Source organism: Lissotriton helveticus, chromosome 10, assembly GCF_964261635.1.
Source record: "Lissotriton helveticus chromosome 10, aLisHel1.1, whole genome shotgun sequence".
Lineage (NCBI taxonomy): Eukaryota > Metazoa > Chordata > Amphibia > Caudata > Salamandridae > Lissotriton > Lissotriton helveticus.
In genome coordinates this window covers 1,218,606,312-1,218,622,172 of record NC_136071.1, presented here as the reverse complement: position 1 = coordinate 1,218,622,172, position 15,861 = coordinate 1,218,606,312, and the positions used below count along the sequence as shown (strand labels likewise).

General features: G+C 49.4%; 1 protein-coding gene across 1 annotated transcript in view; it reads left to right on the top strand.

Annotated features, from left to right (window-relative positions):
* The first annotated feature begins 930 nt into the window (after positions 1-930).
* The window catches only part of LOC144784983 (fatty acyl-CoA hydrolase precursor, medium chain-like), a 221,560-nt gene continuing 206,629 nt past the window's right edge, over positions 931-15,861 (top strand). The window contains exon 1 of the mRNA XM_078664103.1: positions 931-1,006. Within this exon, the coding sequence (XP_078520229.1) occupies positions 931-1,006 (76 nt within the window). The remainder of the gene's footprint in view (positions 1,007-15,861) is intronic.

Sequence of the window (15,861 nt, the reverse complement as noted above, 5' to 3'; positions counted from 1 at the left end):
AGTGTCCTCATGGTGCTCCCCTGTGTGCAATGCACAAGTGTCCTCATGGTGCTCACCTGTGTGCCATGCACTAGTGTCCTCATGGTGCTCACCTGTGTGCCATGCACTAGTGTCCTCATGGTGCTCACCTGTGTGCAATGCACTAGTGTCCTTATGGTGCTCACCTGTGTGCAATGCACTAGTGTCCTCATGGTGCTCACCTGTCTGCCATGCACTAGTGTTCCCATGGTGCTCACCTGTGTGCAATGCACCAGTGTCCCCATGGTGCTCACCTGTCTGCCATGCACTATTGTCCTATTGGGGCTTACCCGTGTGCAATGCACTAGTGTCCTCATGGTGCTCACCTGTGTGCCATGCACTAGTGTCAGAATGGTGCTCACCTGTCTGCCACACACTAGTGTCCCCCCATGGTGCTCACCTGTGTGCAATGCACTAGTGTCCCCATGGTGCTCACCTGTGTGCAATGCACTAGTGTCCACCTGGTGCTCATCTGTGTGCCACGCACTAGTGCCTCGATGCTTAGACGAGGCAGGGTGCTAAATGTCCCTCGTCCTCACTGATGTATGCAGTGATTCCTCGTGGTCAGGACTGGACACCCTCCCACAGCCACACTATTGCGGTCTCCACCCTCTTCATGGCAGGATGGTGCAGCCAGGTCACCCCCTCCCCCACCCAGCCACAGTCAGTGGAGTCACCATCCTAGGGAGGTGTGCAGGGCCTGTCCCCCCGTGGCCGGGGCACCCAGCATGGTGCACTCCCTCTGCCACTGATTATTGGAGCAGGCATCAGTGCCAAGGGTGCCAGCGAGCACTGGAGTCACAGCGGGGTGTGCCCGGGAGGTGCCCAGACCGGTTCCACCCCATGCTGAGCTATAAAGGCCTCTGGTGCCAGCCCTCAGCACCCATCTCCCGCTGCAGCGATAGGAGAGACATGGCTTCCTGCAAGGACACCCTCCTGCACCTCACCCTCCTGGGGACCCTCTGCCTGGTGACCTCTGACCCCCAAGGTGAGACTGTCAGGCCCTGTGTGGAGCAGGTGAGTGGGAGAAGAGAGGCAGAGGGAGACAGGTGTTCTGCACCTAGAAGCGAATGTAGGCTCCATTACTGCGGGGAGATTTTCAAACAGTCACGCGACGCAGCGCAGCCCCCTGTGAGGTTGGGTTGCGTTGTGAGGTTGGGCTGCGTTGTGAGGTTGGGCTGCGTTGCGCGACAGGGAGGAAGCAGGAGAGCGCCATATCTTCAGAGATGTATCTCTCCCCTCACATTCCCCGTGCACCTGCTCTGACTTCAGCTGCCGTGCGCCAGGCACACACCTTGGTGCCGCAGGACCAGGGTGTGTGCATGCGTGTAGCATATGTTTGGTACAGGAGGGGTACCCTCCTTTTCAAAACACTATGCTAGGCACAATGCAAAGCTTTCCCACTTTGCATACGTGCAGCACACATGGAAAGTTTGAAAAGCAAGTGGAAACGAAAGCATTTCTCCTGTTAGCGTCTCCTTTGAAAGGGCGTTAAGTTTTGGAGCAAAACTTTGTTTGCAATCTTTGAAAATATGGTTTTGCGTAAAAAGGCATGGGGGGGTAGCATGGGAACACCCATGTACCACCCTTGGAACACCCCTCGGTGCAAAGTAACGCAAGGCAGTGCTTTGCGGTACTTACAGGGTGCTTTCCAGGGCAAAACAAGTTTGCGCCAGAAAGAAAACAGCAAAAAAAGAAATTGCGCTGGTCAGTGTCGCTTTTGTGACGCTAAACCAGAGCAATAGGTCTTACGCCAGCGCCGGCCTCGTAGCGCTACAGACAGGTAACGGCTCCTCAGTGGTCCACATTTTACCAACAGCTGTGATGGGCCGCGTGCCTCAGCACACTCTCCCCTGAGATGTGCACATCAGATGTCAGCAGCAAGGACTTGGCCCGCTGAGCTATCCCACCCCAGGGGCAGGAGCCAGGAGCTCTTTCTGCTTCTCACTGAAGAGAGGACGCCGCAGCCTGAGCCTGAACCCGACCAGCTGCCGGGGTCTCCTGGCGCCCCCGCTGGACTCGGGCACCGACGGGGTGCCAGCTGCCGGGCACCCCACCGCCTCCTGCACCCCCAGCTGCCGGGGTCTCCTGGCGCCCCCGCTGGACTCGGGCACCGACAGGGTGCCAGCTGCCAGGCACCCCACCGTCTGCTGCACCCCACCGTCTGCTGCACCCCACCGTCTGCTGCACCCCACCGTCTGCTGCACCCCCAGCTGCCGGGGTCTCCTGGCGCCCCCACTGGACTCGGGCACCGACGGGGTGCCAGCTGCCGGGCACCCCACCGTCTGCTGCACCCCCAGCTGCCGGGCTCTCCTGGCGCCCCCGCTGGACTCTGGCACCGACGGGGTGCCCGCTGCAGAGCACCCCACCGTCGGCTGCACCCCCAGCTGCCGGGCTCTCCTGGCGCCCCCGCTGGACTCTGGCACCGACGGGGTGCCCGCTGCAGAGCACCCCACCGTCTGCTGCACCCCCAGCTGCCGGGCTCTCCTGGCGCCCCCGCTGGACTCTGGCACCGACGGGGTGCCCGCTGCAGAGCACCCCACCGTCGGCTGCACCCCCAGCTGCCGGGGTCTCCTGGCGCCCCCGCTGGACTCTGGCACCGACGGGGTGCCCGCTGCCGGGCACCCCACCGCCTCCTGCACCCCCACCCGTCGGGTTACAGTCCGATTCCATCTGATCTTTCAAGGAATCAGGGGCGTTGGATTTATGCGGCAGGGGAGCTCCAACCTATGTGGCAAGAAGAGGCAAAGCCGCACATTTTTTGACAGCATTGCTTCATTATTGGACCTCTCCCTGGAGCGCCTCAAAAGCGACGCCCAGGGGTTCGAAGGATCGTCTCTGCCAGTGCAGCCTCTCATGGCACCGGAAGCAGAAGGTCTCCTTGACCAATCCAGAGGCAGCAGGGCTGCTCAGGCCTGAGCGCGCTGCAGGCTCTGGTGCTCCGCGGAGCGCTGCGTTGCGAGAGCCGCGGATGCTGCGAAGGTCACGTCTCACCATCAGTCTTTCTAAATATCTCTATTTCTCCTAGTTTTTCCTTTTTCTATGAGTATTGCATTCTGTAGCACACAGAGAAGGAGGAAAGAGCCTCTTGTGATTGCTTTTATGCAGATAATATGTGGTAGACACTGCACATTCCTGCCCTTTTATTTTACTGTATCGCAGCACAGCAGGAAGGCCTGCGGCGTTGCCCTACGACAAAACCTCATAAATGAATCCCTGCATTTCTCCTCGCTGCTCACATACAAAGCCTCCTGGCATTGTTTTTGTGCAGGAAACTGCACAAAAATAGTCATCCCTGCAACGCAGGCACCCTTGCACCATGGTGCAAACGTGCCTGCGTTGGTGCAGGGCGGCCCATTATGCGCCAGCGCAGGGGAGAAGGACAGGAATGCGCCGTATCTGATAGATTTGGTGCATTCCTGCCCTTTTCTTTGGCCGTGGAGCAGCGCAACAGGAATGCCGGCAGCGCAGCAGGAATGCCGGCAGCGCAGCAGGAATGCCGGCAGCGCAGCAGGAATGCCGGCAGCGCAGCAGGAATGCCGGCAGCGCAGCAGGAATGTCGGCAGCGCAGCAGGAATGCCGGCAGCGCAGCAGGAATGCCGGCAGCGCAGCAGGAATGTCGGCAGCGCAGCAGGAATGTCAGCAGCGCAGCAGGAATGTCGGCAGCACAGCAGGAATGTCAGCAGCGCAGCAGGAATGTCGACAGCGCAGCAGGAATGCCGGCAGCGCAGCAGGGATGCCGACAGTGCTGCCCAACGGCAAAAACTCATAAGTGAGGTCCAGAGTGTGACTGGAAAGGCGTTCCGGAGCGCTGGGGTCAGGGCCAGTAGCCAAGCACAGCACTTCCTAGCTTCGGCCCGGCGAAACCTCTGCACCCAGACCCACTGCGCGTGTCCACGTTATATGCCAGTGCCCGCTGCGTGCGGTGGAAGGCACAGAGGTTTCTGGTTCAGCAGCTGGCCAACGTATATCTTTACAAAATGAAAATAAATCACAGAAAAATCTTATTAGAAGAGAAATTATGACTTTTATACAATTATACAAACAAGCTTTTGCAACGCAATAGGTCTTTCATTTGTGAGAGTTCAAGCTATCAGCATTATAAATGACAATGGCTTTTATCTATGTAAATAAAAGGCAATGACATTTACCATGCCAATAGCTCAAACTTGCATAAATGTGAGACCTACTGCATTGCAAATGCTTGTTTCCTAACGTGACTGCTCCTCACACAACAAGCACACAGAGTTCTGAGCACAAGTAAGTGGTGAGGCCCCGAAGCGATCACACGCAACCCCCGCTGTGCTCTCAGGCAGTGAAATCACCTATGCAAACAACGGGTAACTGTCCCGCCTGCTTGGAATGCACGGCACGCAGAATGTAAAGAAAGCATGTCGTGTCTGCAGCAGGGTGAACCCCATTAAAAAAATAGTGCTTAAAGACCAAACAAAACAGAGTGGGGCATATTATCAAGCCCTAGCGATAATTATCTCTGAGCGCGCTTAGCGCGCTTTTTATTATCGCTGGCTATCGCCTGAATATATCGCCAAGCTAGCGCTGTATTATCTACGCTTAGCGCTATGGTGACAAATATTCCAGTGATATTTACAACAAGGGGTGGTGATGGACAGAGTCTCTGAATTAAGCAGAGTACTCTCACCCAGTCAAGAGATCAGGGCTAGATCCAACACCGTTTTTTAGCTCATTGCACCATCCTAGTTTCAGAACCCGGCTGTATGCAAATTAGTCTGTCCCTGGCCCAGTGCATCATGGGAACAGGGCAGACCAGACTACAAAAGCCAATTCTTACACTGGGAAGAAAACAAGCTTCCGGGGACCGGTTTCTGGCATTTCAGCCGTCTTCGGCCCGGCTTGCTTGAATCCTGATGGTGCAATGAGCAAGGGACTCACATCTGAGTATACCCTTCCACGCTTAGGGTGGACAAAATTATTTACAACAAGGGGTGGTGATGGACAGAGTCTCTGAATTAAGCAGAGTACTCTCACCCAGTCAAGAGATCAGGGCTAGATCCAACACCGTTTTTTAGCTCATTGCACCATCCTAGTTTCAGAACCCGGCTGTATGCAAATTAGTCTGTCCCTGGCCCAGTGCATCATGGGAACAGGGCAGACCAGACTACAAAAGCCAATTCTTACACTGGGAAGAAAACAAGCTTCCGGGGACCGGTTTCTGGCATTTCAGCCGTCTTCGGCCCGGCTTGCTTGAATCCTGATGGTGCAATGAGCAAGGGACTCACATCTGAGTATACCCTTCCACGCTTAGGGTGGACAAAATTATTTACAACAAGGGGTGGTGATGGACAGAGTCTCTGAATTAAGCAGAGTACTCTCACCCAGTCAAGAGATCAGGGCTAGATCCAACACCGTTTTTTAGCTCATTGCACCATCCCAGTTTCAGAACCCGGCTGTATGCAATGAGCACCATCAGGATTCAAGCAAGCCGGGCCGAAGACGGCTGAAATGCCAGGAAACCGGTCCCCGGAAGCTTGTTTTCTTCCCAGTGTAAGAATTGGCTTTTGTAGTCTGGTCTGCCCTGTTCCCATGATGCACTGGGCCTGGGACAGACTAATTTGCATACAGCCGGGTTCTGAAACTAGGATGGTGCAATGAGCTAAAAAACGGTGTTGGATCTAGCCCTGATCTCTTGACTGGGTGAGAGTACTCTGCTTAATTCAGAGACTCTGTCCATCACCACCCCTTGTTGTAAATATTTTTGTCCACCCTAAGCGTGGAAGGGTATACTCAGATGTGAGTCCCTTGCTCATTGCACCATCAGGATTCAAGCAAGCCGGGCCGAAGACGGCTGAAATGCCAGAAACCGGTCCCCGGAAGCTTGTTTTCTTCCCAGTGTAAGAATTGGCTTTTGTAGTCTGGTCTGCCCTGTTCCCATGATGCACTGGGCCAGGGACAGACTAATTTGCATACAGCCGGGTTCTGAAACTAGGATGGTGCAATGAGCTAAAAAACGGTGTTGGATCTAGCCCTGATCTCTTGACTGGGTGAGAGTACTCTGCTTAATTCAGAGACTCTGTCCATCACCACCCCTTGTTGTAAATATTTTTGTCCACCCTAAGCGTGGAAGGGTATACTCAGATGTGAGTCCCTTGCTCATTGCACCATCAGGATTCAAGCAAGCCGGGCCGAAGACGGCTGAAATGCCAGAAACCGGTCCCCGGAAGCTTGTTTTCTTCCCAGTGTAAGAATTGGCTTTTGTAGTCTGGTCTGCCCTGTTCCCATGATGCACTGGGCCAGGGACAGACTAATTTGCATACAGCCAGGTTCTGAAACTGGGATGGTGCAATGAGCTAAAAAACGGTGTTGGATCTAACCCTGATCTCTTGACTGGGTGAGAGTACTCTGCTTAACACCAGAGACTCTGTCCATCACCACCCCTTGTTGTAAATAATTTTGTCCACCCTAAGCGTGGAATGGTATACTCAGATGTGAGTTCCTTGCTCATTGCACCATCAGGATTCAAGCAAGCCGGGCCGAAGACGGCTGAAATGCCAGAAACCGGTCCCCGGAAGCTTGTTTTCTTCCCAGTGTAAGAATTGGCTTTTGTAGTCTGGTCTGCCCTGTTCCCATGAGGCACTGGGCCAGGGACAGACTAATTTGCATACAGCCAGGTTCTGAAACTGGGATGGTGCAATGAGCTAAAAAACGGTGTTGGATCTAGCCCTGATCTCTTGACTGGGTGAGAGTACTCTGCTTAATTCAGAGACTCTGTCCATCACCACCCCTTGTTGTAAATAATTTTGTCCACCCTAAGCGTGGAAGGGTATACTCAGATGTGAGTCCCTTGCTCATTGCACCATCAGGATTCAAGCAAGCCGGGCCGAAGACGGCTGAAATGCCAGAAACCGGTCCCCGGAAGCTTGTTTTCTTCCCAGTGTAAGAATTGGCTTTTGTAGTCTGGTCTGCCCTGTTCCCATGATGCAGTGGGCCAGGGACAGACTAATTTGCATACAGCCAGGTTCTGAAACTGGGATGGTGCAATGAGCTAAAAAACGGTGTTGGATCTAGCCCTGATCTCTTGACTGGGTGAGAGTACTCTGCTTAATTCAGAGACTCTGTCCATCACCACCCCTTGTTGTAAATAAATATTCCAGTGATAGCGGGAAAATGGACAAACATCGCTGAAAAACCAGCGATGTCCCTTTTAAAACAGCGATAAGCTTGGTGATAAGCCCCTGTGGCCTTAACCCTATAATCCACCTCCCATGTTAGGTCTGCCTTAGTCAGGAATTTATCAGACGCTAATTTCCTGCATTAAGGAAGAGGTAGCGCGATTATGATTATCGCTACGCCTCGTTGTTAATATCGCAAAGCTGCCTTAGCGATATTTCCCGTGTTGTTTTTACAGCCACACCCACTTTGCATCTCATTATCGATACGATGCGAGTTGTGTCAAAAACGGGACCGGAATCAAGGAAACACGCGCTAGCGTGTCCTTGTTAATAATGCAATAAAATTATCACGGCCTTTCGCCCGAAAACAGACGCTAAAATGGCGATAATTCTATTGCCAGCCCTTGATAATATGCCCCACTGTGTCTCAACGGAAGTAAAAAAGCCGGTTCCCATGGGAGATTTCAAATGAAGACAAGGCGGTAGTAAGGAGGGACTAACAAGGCGATTAATGAATCAGAAGCCAGTATTTAAGAATGACAAGGACACAAGCCAATGAAAAATATGTGCAGAGAGTGGGCGGAGCTTCAAATCCCTAACTAAATACAACATGGCTCACAGAGCAGCGCATGCGGTGGTCTGGCTCGACCTAAAAAACTGATAACAACCTAAAGTTTGTTGCTGTTGAAGTGCTTGCTGAGTTGAATGGTCGCACAGTTTTTGAGTACTTGTGCCAGGTCAGGGAGAACAGGTACGAATCTAGTTTGGTCCACATCAACCTCTTTAATTGGAGGCTGTCATTAGCAGATTTTGAGAAAGTGATTACAGGGCCTCTCTGGAGTGAATCTCTTATCTGATTAAGCCTGAGAGGTGGAAAGGCATCTCTATTTTCTTGCAGAGGATGAAGGGATGAGATCCACAGAGTCTGACGGGGGTTTGGTTCCAGTGAGAGCGAGGCGGCTGCATTCGGCTGAGACTCCTTTGGGGTGAATGCTGGTAGATTGTGTTCAGTCTCAGGAGCAGGGTCAGTCGGTCACCCAGCTCAGTGATTTTGCTGGAAATGTGGTTCATTTGCAGCATCTGTAAATATCAAGGGGCATATTAGCATGAACCTCGTTAAAATTATCGCTGTTTTAGTGGCAGGAAACTGCCGCTAAAACCGCGATAATGTCCTTGCTAATATGCGCAACAGAATTCCCATAGAAGCCCAGGTTAGATATCCAAAGCGATACAATAGGGGATGATGGACGGAGCATTTGAGAAAATCAAACACTCACCCCCAGTCAACTGATCTGGGTTTAATCCATCATCGTTCTTTAGCCCACTCTGCCACCCCAGTTCAGACATGCATATATGCAAATCAGTCTGACCCTGTGCCTCATGGGAACAGTCCAGACCGAACTGCCAAGCCATGCCTTCCCTGGACCGGAAACAAGCATCCTGGGACCAGTTTCGGATTCATAATCCTCATCAGCCAGGCTATCTTGAATCCAGTGGCAGAGTGAGCAAGGGACTCACGTCAAGCTTGTTTCCGGTCCTGTGAAGGCATGGCTTGGCAGTTCAGGCTCGACTGTTCCCATGAGGCACAGGGTCAGACTGATTTGCATATAGCCATGTCTGAACTGGGGTGGCAGAGTGGGCTAAAGAACGGTGATGGATTAAACCCATATCTTTTGACTGGGTGTGAGTGTTTGATTGGTTCAGATGCTCTGTCCGGCACCACTCCCTTTTGTACCGCTTTTGGCCGCCATAAGTGTTGCAGGGTATGCTCAGACGAGAGTCCCTTGCTCACTTTGCCACTGGATTCAAGCAAGCCAGGCTGAAGACGGCTGGAATGCCAGAAACCGGTCCTCGGAAGCTTGTTTCCGGTCCAGGGAAGGCATGGCTTGGCAGTTCGGGCTGGACTGTTTCCATGAGGCACAGGGTCAGACTGATTTGCATATAGCCATGTCTGAACTGGGGTGGCAGAGTGGGCTAAAGAACGGTGATGGATTAAACCCAGATCTTTGGACTGGGTGTGAGTGTTTGATTGGTTCAGATGCTCCGTCCATCACCACCCCCTTTTGTACCGCTTTGTTCGCCATAAGTGTGGCAGGGTATGCTCAGACGTGAGTCCCTTGCCCACTTTGCCACTGGATTCAAGCAAGCTGGGCTGAAGACGGCTGAAATGCCAGAAACCAGTCCTAGGATGCTTGTTTCCGGTCCAGGGAAGACATGGCTTGGCAGTTCGGGCAGGACTGTTCCCATGAGGCACAGGGTCAGACTGATTTGCATATAGCCTTGTCTGAATTGGGGTGGCAGAGTGGGCTAAGGAGCAGTGATGGATTAAACCCAGATCTTTAGACTGGGTGTGAGTGTTTGATTGGTTCAGATGCTCCGTCCATCACCACCCCCTTTTGTACCACAGGTTAGATATCCTGCACATCTAACCTGGGCTTCTATTGCAATTCTATAACGCATATTAGCAACCCCATTATCGCCGTTTCAGCGGCAGTTTCTTGCCGCTAAAATGGCGATAATTTTAACGAGGTTCTTGCTAATATATCCCCTAGTTCATATGTGGAAGTGAAGGACTATTCTTTAGGGAAGCTGAACACCTGTTAGGGTGCTGAGTCTCATGATTTAGTCACTTTTAAAGAGTGTCTGCTAAGGTTAACTCAGAAGCCTTTGAATGCTCATCTCATGGCCTTGAGTTGCGGACGGGTGTCGTCTCCTGATGGGCGCTCCTTCGTTTCCAATCCATTGCTCTCTGTGGTTGCCTTTGCCTGCTTACTTTGTGAGATTTTCTGTGGGGTGTTTATCATTTTATACATTTGTATTTAGTGAGAGGAGGGGTGCTGCTGAGTCCATGATTAAGATTGTGAATATTCAAACCTGTATCAGCGTCTCCCGGGGCAGCCGTGTCCATGAAATCTGAACGATCAAGATTTTTGAAGTTTCTAATGCTTCACAAGGGTTCCTCAGAGGGGTGTGACCTGCTGAGAAGAAGGTTTCGTGAATAGGAAAAAAGACTTTATTAAGGACCAAGCCAGTCTGCTGACAGAGAGTCTGCACCTCGGTCAATCTCTTGCTTGACAATGATGACGTTCTTGATTGACGCTTGGAGTATTGGACAAGGTGGCTGTCCCTCAGGAAGGCTCTTAGGGGCATATTACCAACGATTAGCGATATTTATCACTAACTAGGCTTAGCAACAAATGTTTTATCGCTAAGCATCGCCGGAAATTATCGCTGAGATAACGTGCTATTAGCAACGTTTGTCCCCAAAGCGATACATTTTCCGGGGAATATCGCTGAGAATACAGCGATATCCACGCATTAGCGACAAAATGCTCTTAGCCATGTTATCCACCTCCCATTGTATAACATGGCTAAGAACTGGTCAGAGCAGGCGTTAGTTTTTGGCGATAGCGGGAATATTTCCATCGCTACGCCTGCCTTGCTAATAGGCGATAGCGACGTTAGCGGCTGCTTTCAGTCGCTAACGGTTTGGGTACGCCCATTTTGCATGTCATTATCGATAAATATCGCTGACATACAAAGCGGGCTCCAAATCGCTCGCTATTACCTAAAAGCTGTCGCTAACTGCTGTTAGCGACAGCTTGCTAATAGAGCGATAGAATTATCGCTGCTTAGCAGCCGAAAACGGCCGCTAAAGCGGCGATAATTGCATATCGCCCTGCTTGGTAATATGCCCGCCAGTCTGCTGGTGACCCAGGCCTTGCTTTTCTGTAGCTGGACATTGAAGCGACCAATCAATGAGTTGTCATGAAGGAAGAGGAGTCAGTTAGCACCAAATGTACTGGGATCATCAGTGGCGACATAAGCGTCAGAACAATCATCGTCTGGGTGGTGGGAGTTGGTGTTGATTCTGGTCTTCGTATCCTTGTCGGAGGGAATGTTGGTGGTCAGGCATTCAAAGGAATAGAAACAGTCCATCTTGCTGCCACCGCCACTGAAGGTCTCTTTTTAAAAGAAGGGGGTGACTCTGTTCCCTGAATTAACTCAGCTGCCTCTATGCAGAATCCTGGAGCCTCTCAGTAGTGGCGATAAATGGTTGGTATCTGGATTGAATCAAGCCTTGGTGAGAGCAAGACGGCCAGCATCTCTGCTCTGCAGTAATATTGAGAGTGGAAGTGCTTGCAGGTGCATAGCTGCATTTTATTAAGGCGTGTCTTCATTCTGGGTGCTCTGGCAGATTGGGCAGCTTTTTGGTCATGTTGATGTCTTCAAGATTGATGTGATCGATTGATCGCAGGTTGATATCGTGAAGCCCTGTCCTTCATTTTGCCTGGATCTCTAGATTCATTTCAGGTAGGGTTACGGGTTTCATACAGAAGGTGCCATGGTCATTGCGTTGAGCCCTGACTTCCCTTGGACTCCGGCTCATGACGGCAGCAGAAAGACCGTGAAGTAAGCAGCGCTTTAAGACCCCGCGTTATTTTCATTGTTTTCCACTCCCTGCCCTGCTAAAAGACTAGCCCTGCGATGTCATTATGGGTCAAAGGGTGCATGATGTCACTTCCACTACTCCGGCATTTTGAGGATTCCATGTTTAATCCAAATGCTGAGCTGTTGAGAGAAAAAACACACACACACACACAGACACACACAGCACGTCTAGAAGCAGCAGAGAGTGTGCTGTCGAAGAGGAGAACAAGGGATCGATAACATGGCGGCTTATCAAAGTGAGCTATCCATCCAGCGACTGACGATTCGCATCACGTCACTTCCTGCTGCTGCGTCAACACAAGCACGGCTAATTAAGTTGGAGTTTCGCAAAAATCCCACGGATGGCGTATCAGCACTTGGTTTCGAATTCTAGATATAGGAGAGTAACCTATCTGCAAGATTCTTTCATTTGAGCATGCTGGGCCGGAAAAGCACGTAAATCACGGAAATCACATTAAATGAAAGAAGTGACAGTGCTTTGGAACATGCGTTCGAAGGATCAATTTAACGTGAAATGTGGTATTTAACCCGGGAAGTAATTATGAGAAAAGCAATGCACCTCATGTGTGCAGATAGGGAAACGCAAGAATATTTTTCATAGCAGCCCAGCCATTCCCAATGGAAAAAAGTTTGATTGTTAGTAAACTAAAAACAAGCATTTGCAATGTAATAACTCTCTAATTTACTCAAGACCTATTGCATTGCGAATTGTTGGCAACTTGGCATCACGGACAACGGGAAAGGGTGGGTGGGAAGGAGTTAAGGGGGAAACCAGAGAGGAGAAAGCACAGACAAAGCTGCATGACACTAAGTGTGCACAAAGGAAATATTACATGCCCTGTGTAACAACCAAGTAAAGGGGCCAGTAGCCATGGGAGAAAACAAATTACGAAATGGCTGTTCTAAGGAGGGACTAACAAGCCTCATAATGAATCAGAAGGCCGCATTTACGAAGGACAATGACACAAGCCAATGAAAAATGAGGGTGGCGAGTGGGCGGGGCTTCTCTCCCGTACTGAACTACCATAGCTCTTCGCAGAGCAGTGCTTGCGTGCTGGCTCACGCTTGACCTAATAATGTTTGTTGTAAATGCAAAAGGTATTTTAGTTCCACTCAAAAACTTAATTTGAAGGCCTCTTAATGCATTAAAGTAAATTTTTTAAAAACTTTTCAATTTCCCACTTATTTGAGCCAGGAAACTATCACCCCAGAGTAGTTTATGCATGCACACACAGAAGTTTTTTAACTCAATATCCTGAGGGAATGTTTCATTTATAGCTCTCATCTTTTCGTAGAAAAATGGGTAACCCTGAATAGGTTTCCTAAATCAGGGTGAAAATATTATGTGTAGATAAACATTCAGGATATGGATAAAAAGTGGATCTGTACTGAACAACAACAATATGTGACGAGAAAACAATGACTTCAACAATATATAATTTTATTAGTTTTTTATATATTTTTTTTAAAGTATAAATACTTTTACTAATGAGTAAAGAAGTAATCAAACATTGATAAGACATGACATAACTATGATAGATTCTAACTATGTTAGCCATGATTGTTCTGCTTGGAAGTTTGTTATAAAGTCTGTATTGATGTATCCCATTTGTATTTATTTTGGTTAAGCCCTTGTATTGTACATTGAATATATTCTGTATATTATGTTATGTCATGTCTTATCAATTTTTGATTCATTCTTTACTCATTAGTAAAAGTATTTATACCTAAATATATGTATATTAAAAACCAATAAAATCATATCTTGTTGAATATGCATTGTTTTCTGGTCACAAATTGTTGTTGCTCAGTACAGATCCACTTTTTATCCGTTTCCTAAATGTTTATCTACATTTATAGCTCTCTTCACACACTCATTTCCTCGTCACTTTTAATAGCTTGTGTTATTAACGCCTAATTCACGTTTGTCCACTTTAGAGCGACAAATAGCTGGGCGCATTCAGAGCGCGTTGGGAGGGGCAGATCCTCTGATCTCCAGGTAGATGCGAACACTGAAGCGAATCCACCCGGAGTGTCCTCGACTGCAGGGCTGAAGCGGTGGAGGAAACTGCCCTGTAGCTTTGGCTCCAATTTAAGTGTTTTTTTTTATTTTACATGTTTATTCGGGTGCAGTTAGTATGGCATGGAGTAACTGTATATATTAGAATGTTTAATAGAACAGTAATTTAAATAGGAGCCTAGACTGTTTGGTTGTTTGTAGTATATAAAAAAGCTATTTGTAGTCATGTTTTTCAGCTGGTGGGGTTTGAGCTCAGTCATTTTTGGCTGTGCTAGGACACACATTCTGTCTTTAGAAGTGACAAGCGTTTGAATCTGCTGTCTGGAAGGTTCATCTCAAACGAGCCCTGATTGCAATAGCATTTTCAGGAGATGTTTACTTTTCATGAAGGGAAGGGTATTAAAACAGAGGGGAGTTGTAGAGTGCAGCAGTGTGGTTGCTGGGAGATGCCATTATCTCATCTCACCGTCCTCCATAGAGGCCAAGACCCTCATTTAGAGTATGGTCACCTCTCCGTCGATGGGCCAGGCCCGGGCATTGGAGGCTGGACCACTGACCACCCTATAGGGCCTGATTGAGATCTCGGCCACAGGATACCCCGTCTAACGAAATATAAATCCCATAGGATATAATGGTATTTATATTTCAGAGGACGGGATATCCGTCACTGCTGTGACGTAGTAACCCGTCCGCTGAGATCTAAATCAGGCCCTAGGATACAATACAATTTATATTTCAGAGGACGGGATATCCGTCCCCGTTGTGATGGAGTAACCCGTCTACGAGATCTAAATCAGGCCCTAGGATACAATAGCATTTATATTTCAGAGGACGGGATATCCGTCACTGCTGTGACGTAGTAACCCGTCCGCTGAGATCTAAATCAGGCCCTGGGATACAATAGCATTTATATTTCAGAGGACGGGATATCCGTCCCCATTGTGACGGAGTAACCCGTCTGCGAGATCTAAATCAGGCCCTAGGATACAATAGCATTTATATTACGGCGGACGGGATATCCATCACCGTTGTGATGGAGTAAACCATCCGCCGAGATCTAAATCAGGCTGTAGGATACAATAGCATTTATATTTCAGAGGACAGGATATCCGTCCCCATTGTGACGGAGTAACCCGTCTGCGAGATCTAAATCAGGCCCTAGGATACAATAGCAGTTATATTTCAGAGGACGGGATATCCGTCACCGTTGTGACGGAGTAACCCGTCCACCGAGATCTAAATCAGGCCCTAGGATACAATAGCATTTATATTACGGCGGACGGGATATCCATCACCGTTGTGATGGAGTAAACCATCCGCCGAGATCTAAATCAGGCCCTAGGATACAATAGCATTTATATTTCAGAGGACAGGATATCCGTCACCGTTGTGATGGAGTAACCCGTCTGCGAGATCTAAACAGGCCCTAGGATACAATAGCATTTATATTTCAGAGGACGGGATATCCGTCACTGCTGTGATGGAGTAACCCGTCCGCCGAGATCTAAATCAGGCCCTGGGATACAATAGCATTTATATTTCAGAGGACGGGATATCCGTCACTGCTGTGATGGAGTAACCCGTCCGCCGAGATCTAAATCAGGCCCTGGGATACAATAGCATTTATATTTCACAGGACGGGATATCCGTCACTGCTGTGACGTAGTAACCCGTCCGCTGAGATCTAAATCAGGCCCTGGGATACAATAGCATTTATATTTCAGAGGACGGGATATCCGTCCCCGTTGTGACGGAGTAACCCGTCTGCGAGATCTAAATCAGGCCCTAGGATACAATAGCATTTATATTACGGCGGACGGGATATCAATCACCGTTGTGATGGAGTAAACCATCCGCCGAGATCTAAATCAGGCTGTAGGATACAATAGCATTTATATTTCAGAGGACGGGATATCCGTCCCCATTGTGACGGAGTAACCCGTCTGCGAGATCTAAATCAGGCCCTAGGATACAATAGCATTTATATTTCAGAGGACGGGATATCCGTCACCGTTGTGACGGAGTAACCCGTCCACCGAGATCTAAATCAGGCCCTAGGATACAATAGCATTTATATTTCAGAGGACGAGATATCCGTCCCCGTTGTGACGGAGTAACCCGTCTGCCGAGATCTAAATCAGGCCCTAGGATAGAATAGCATTTATATTTCAGAGGACGGGATATCCGTCACCGTTATGATGGAGTAACCCGTCCACCGAGATC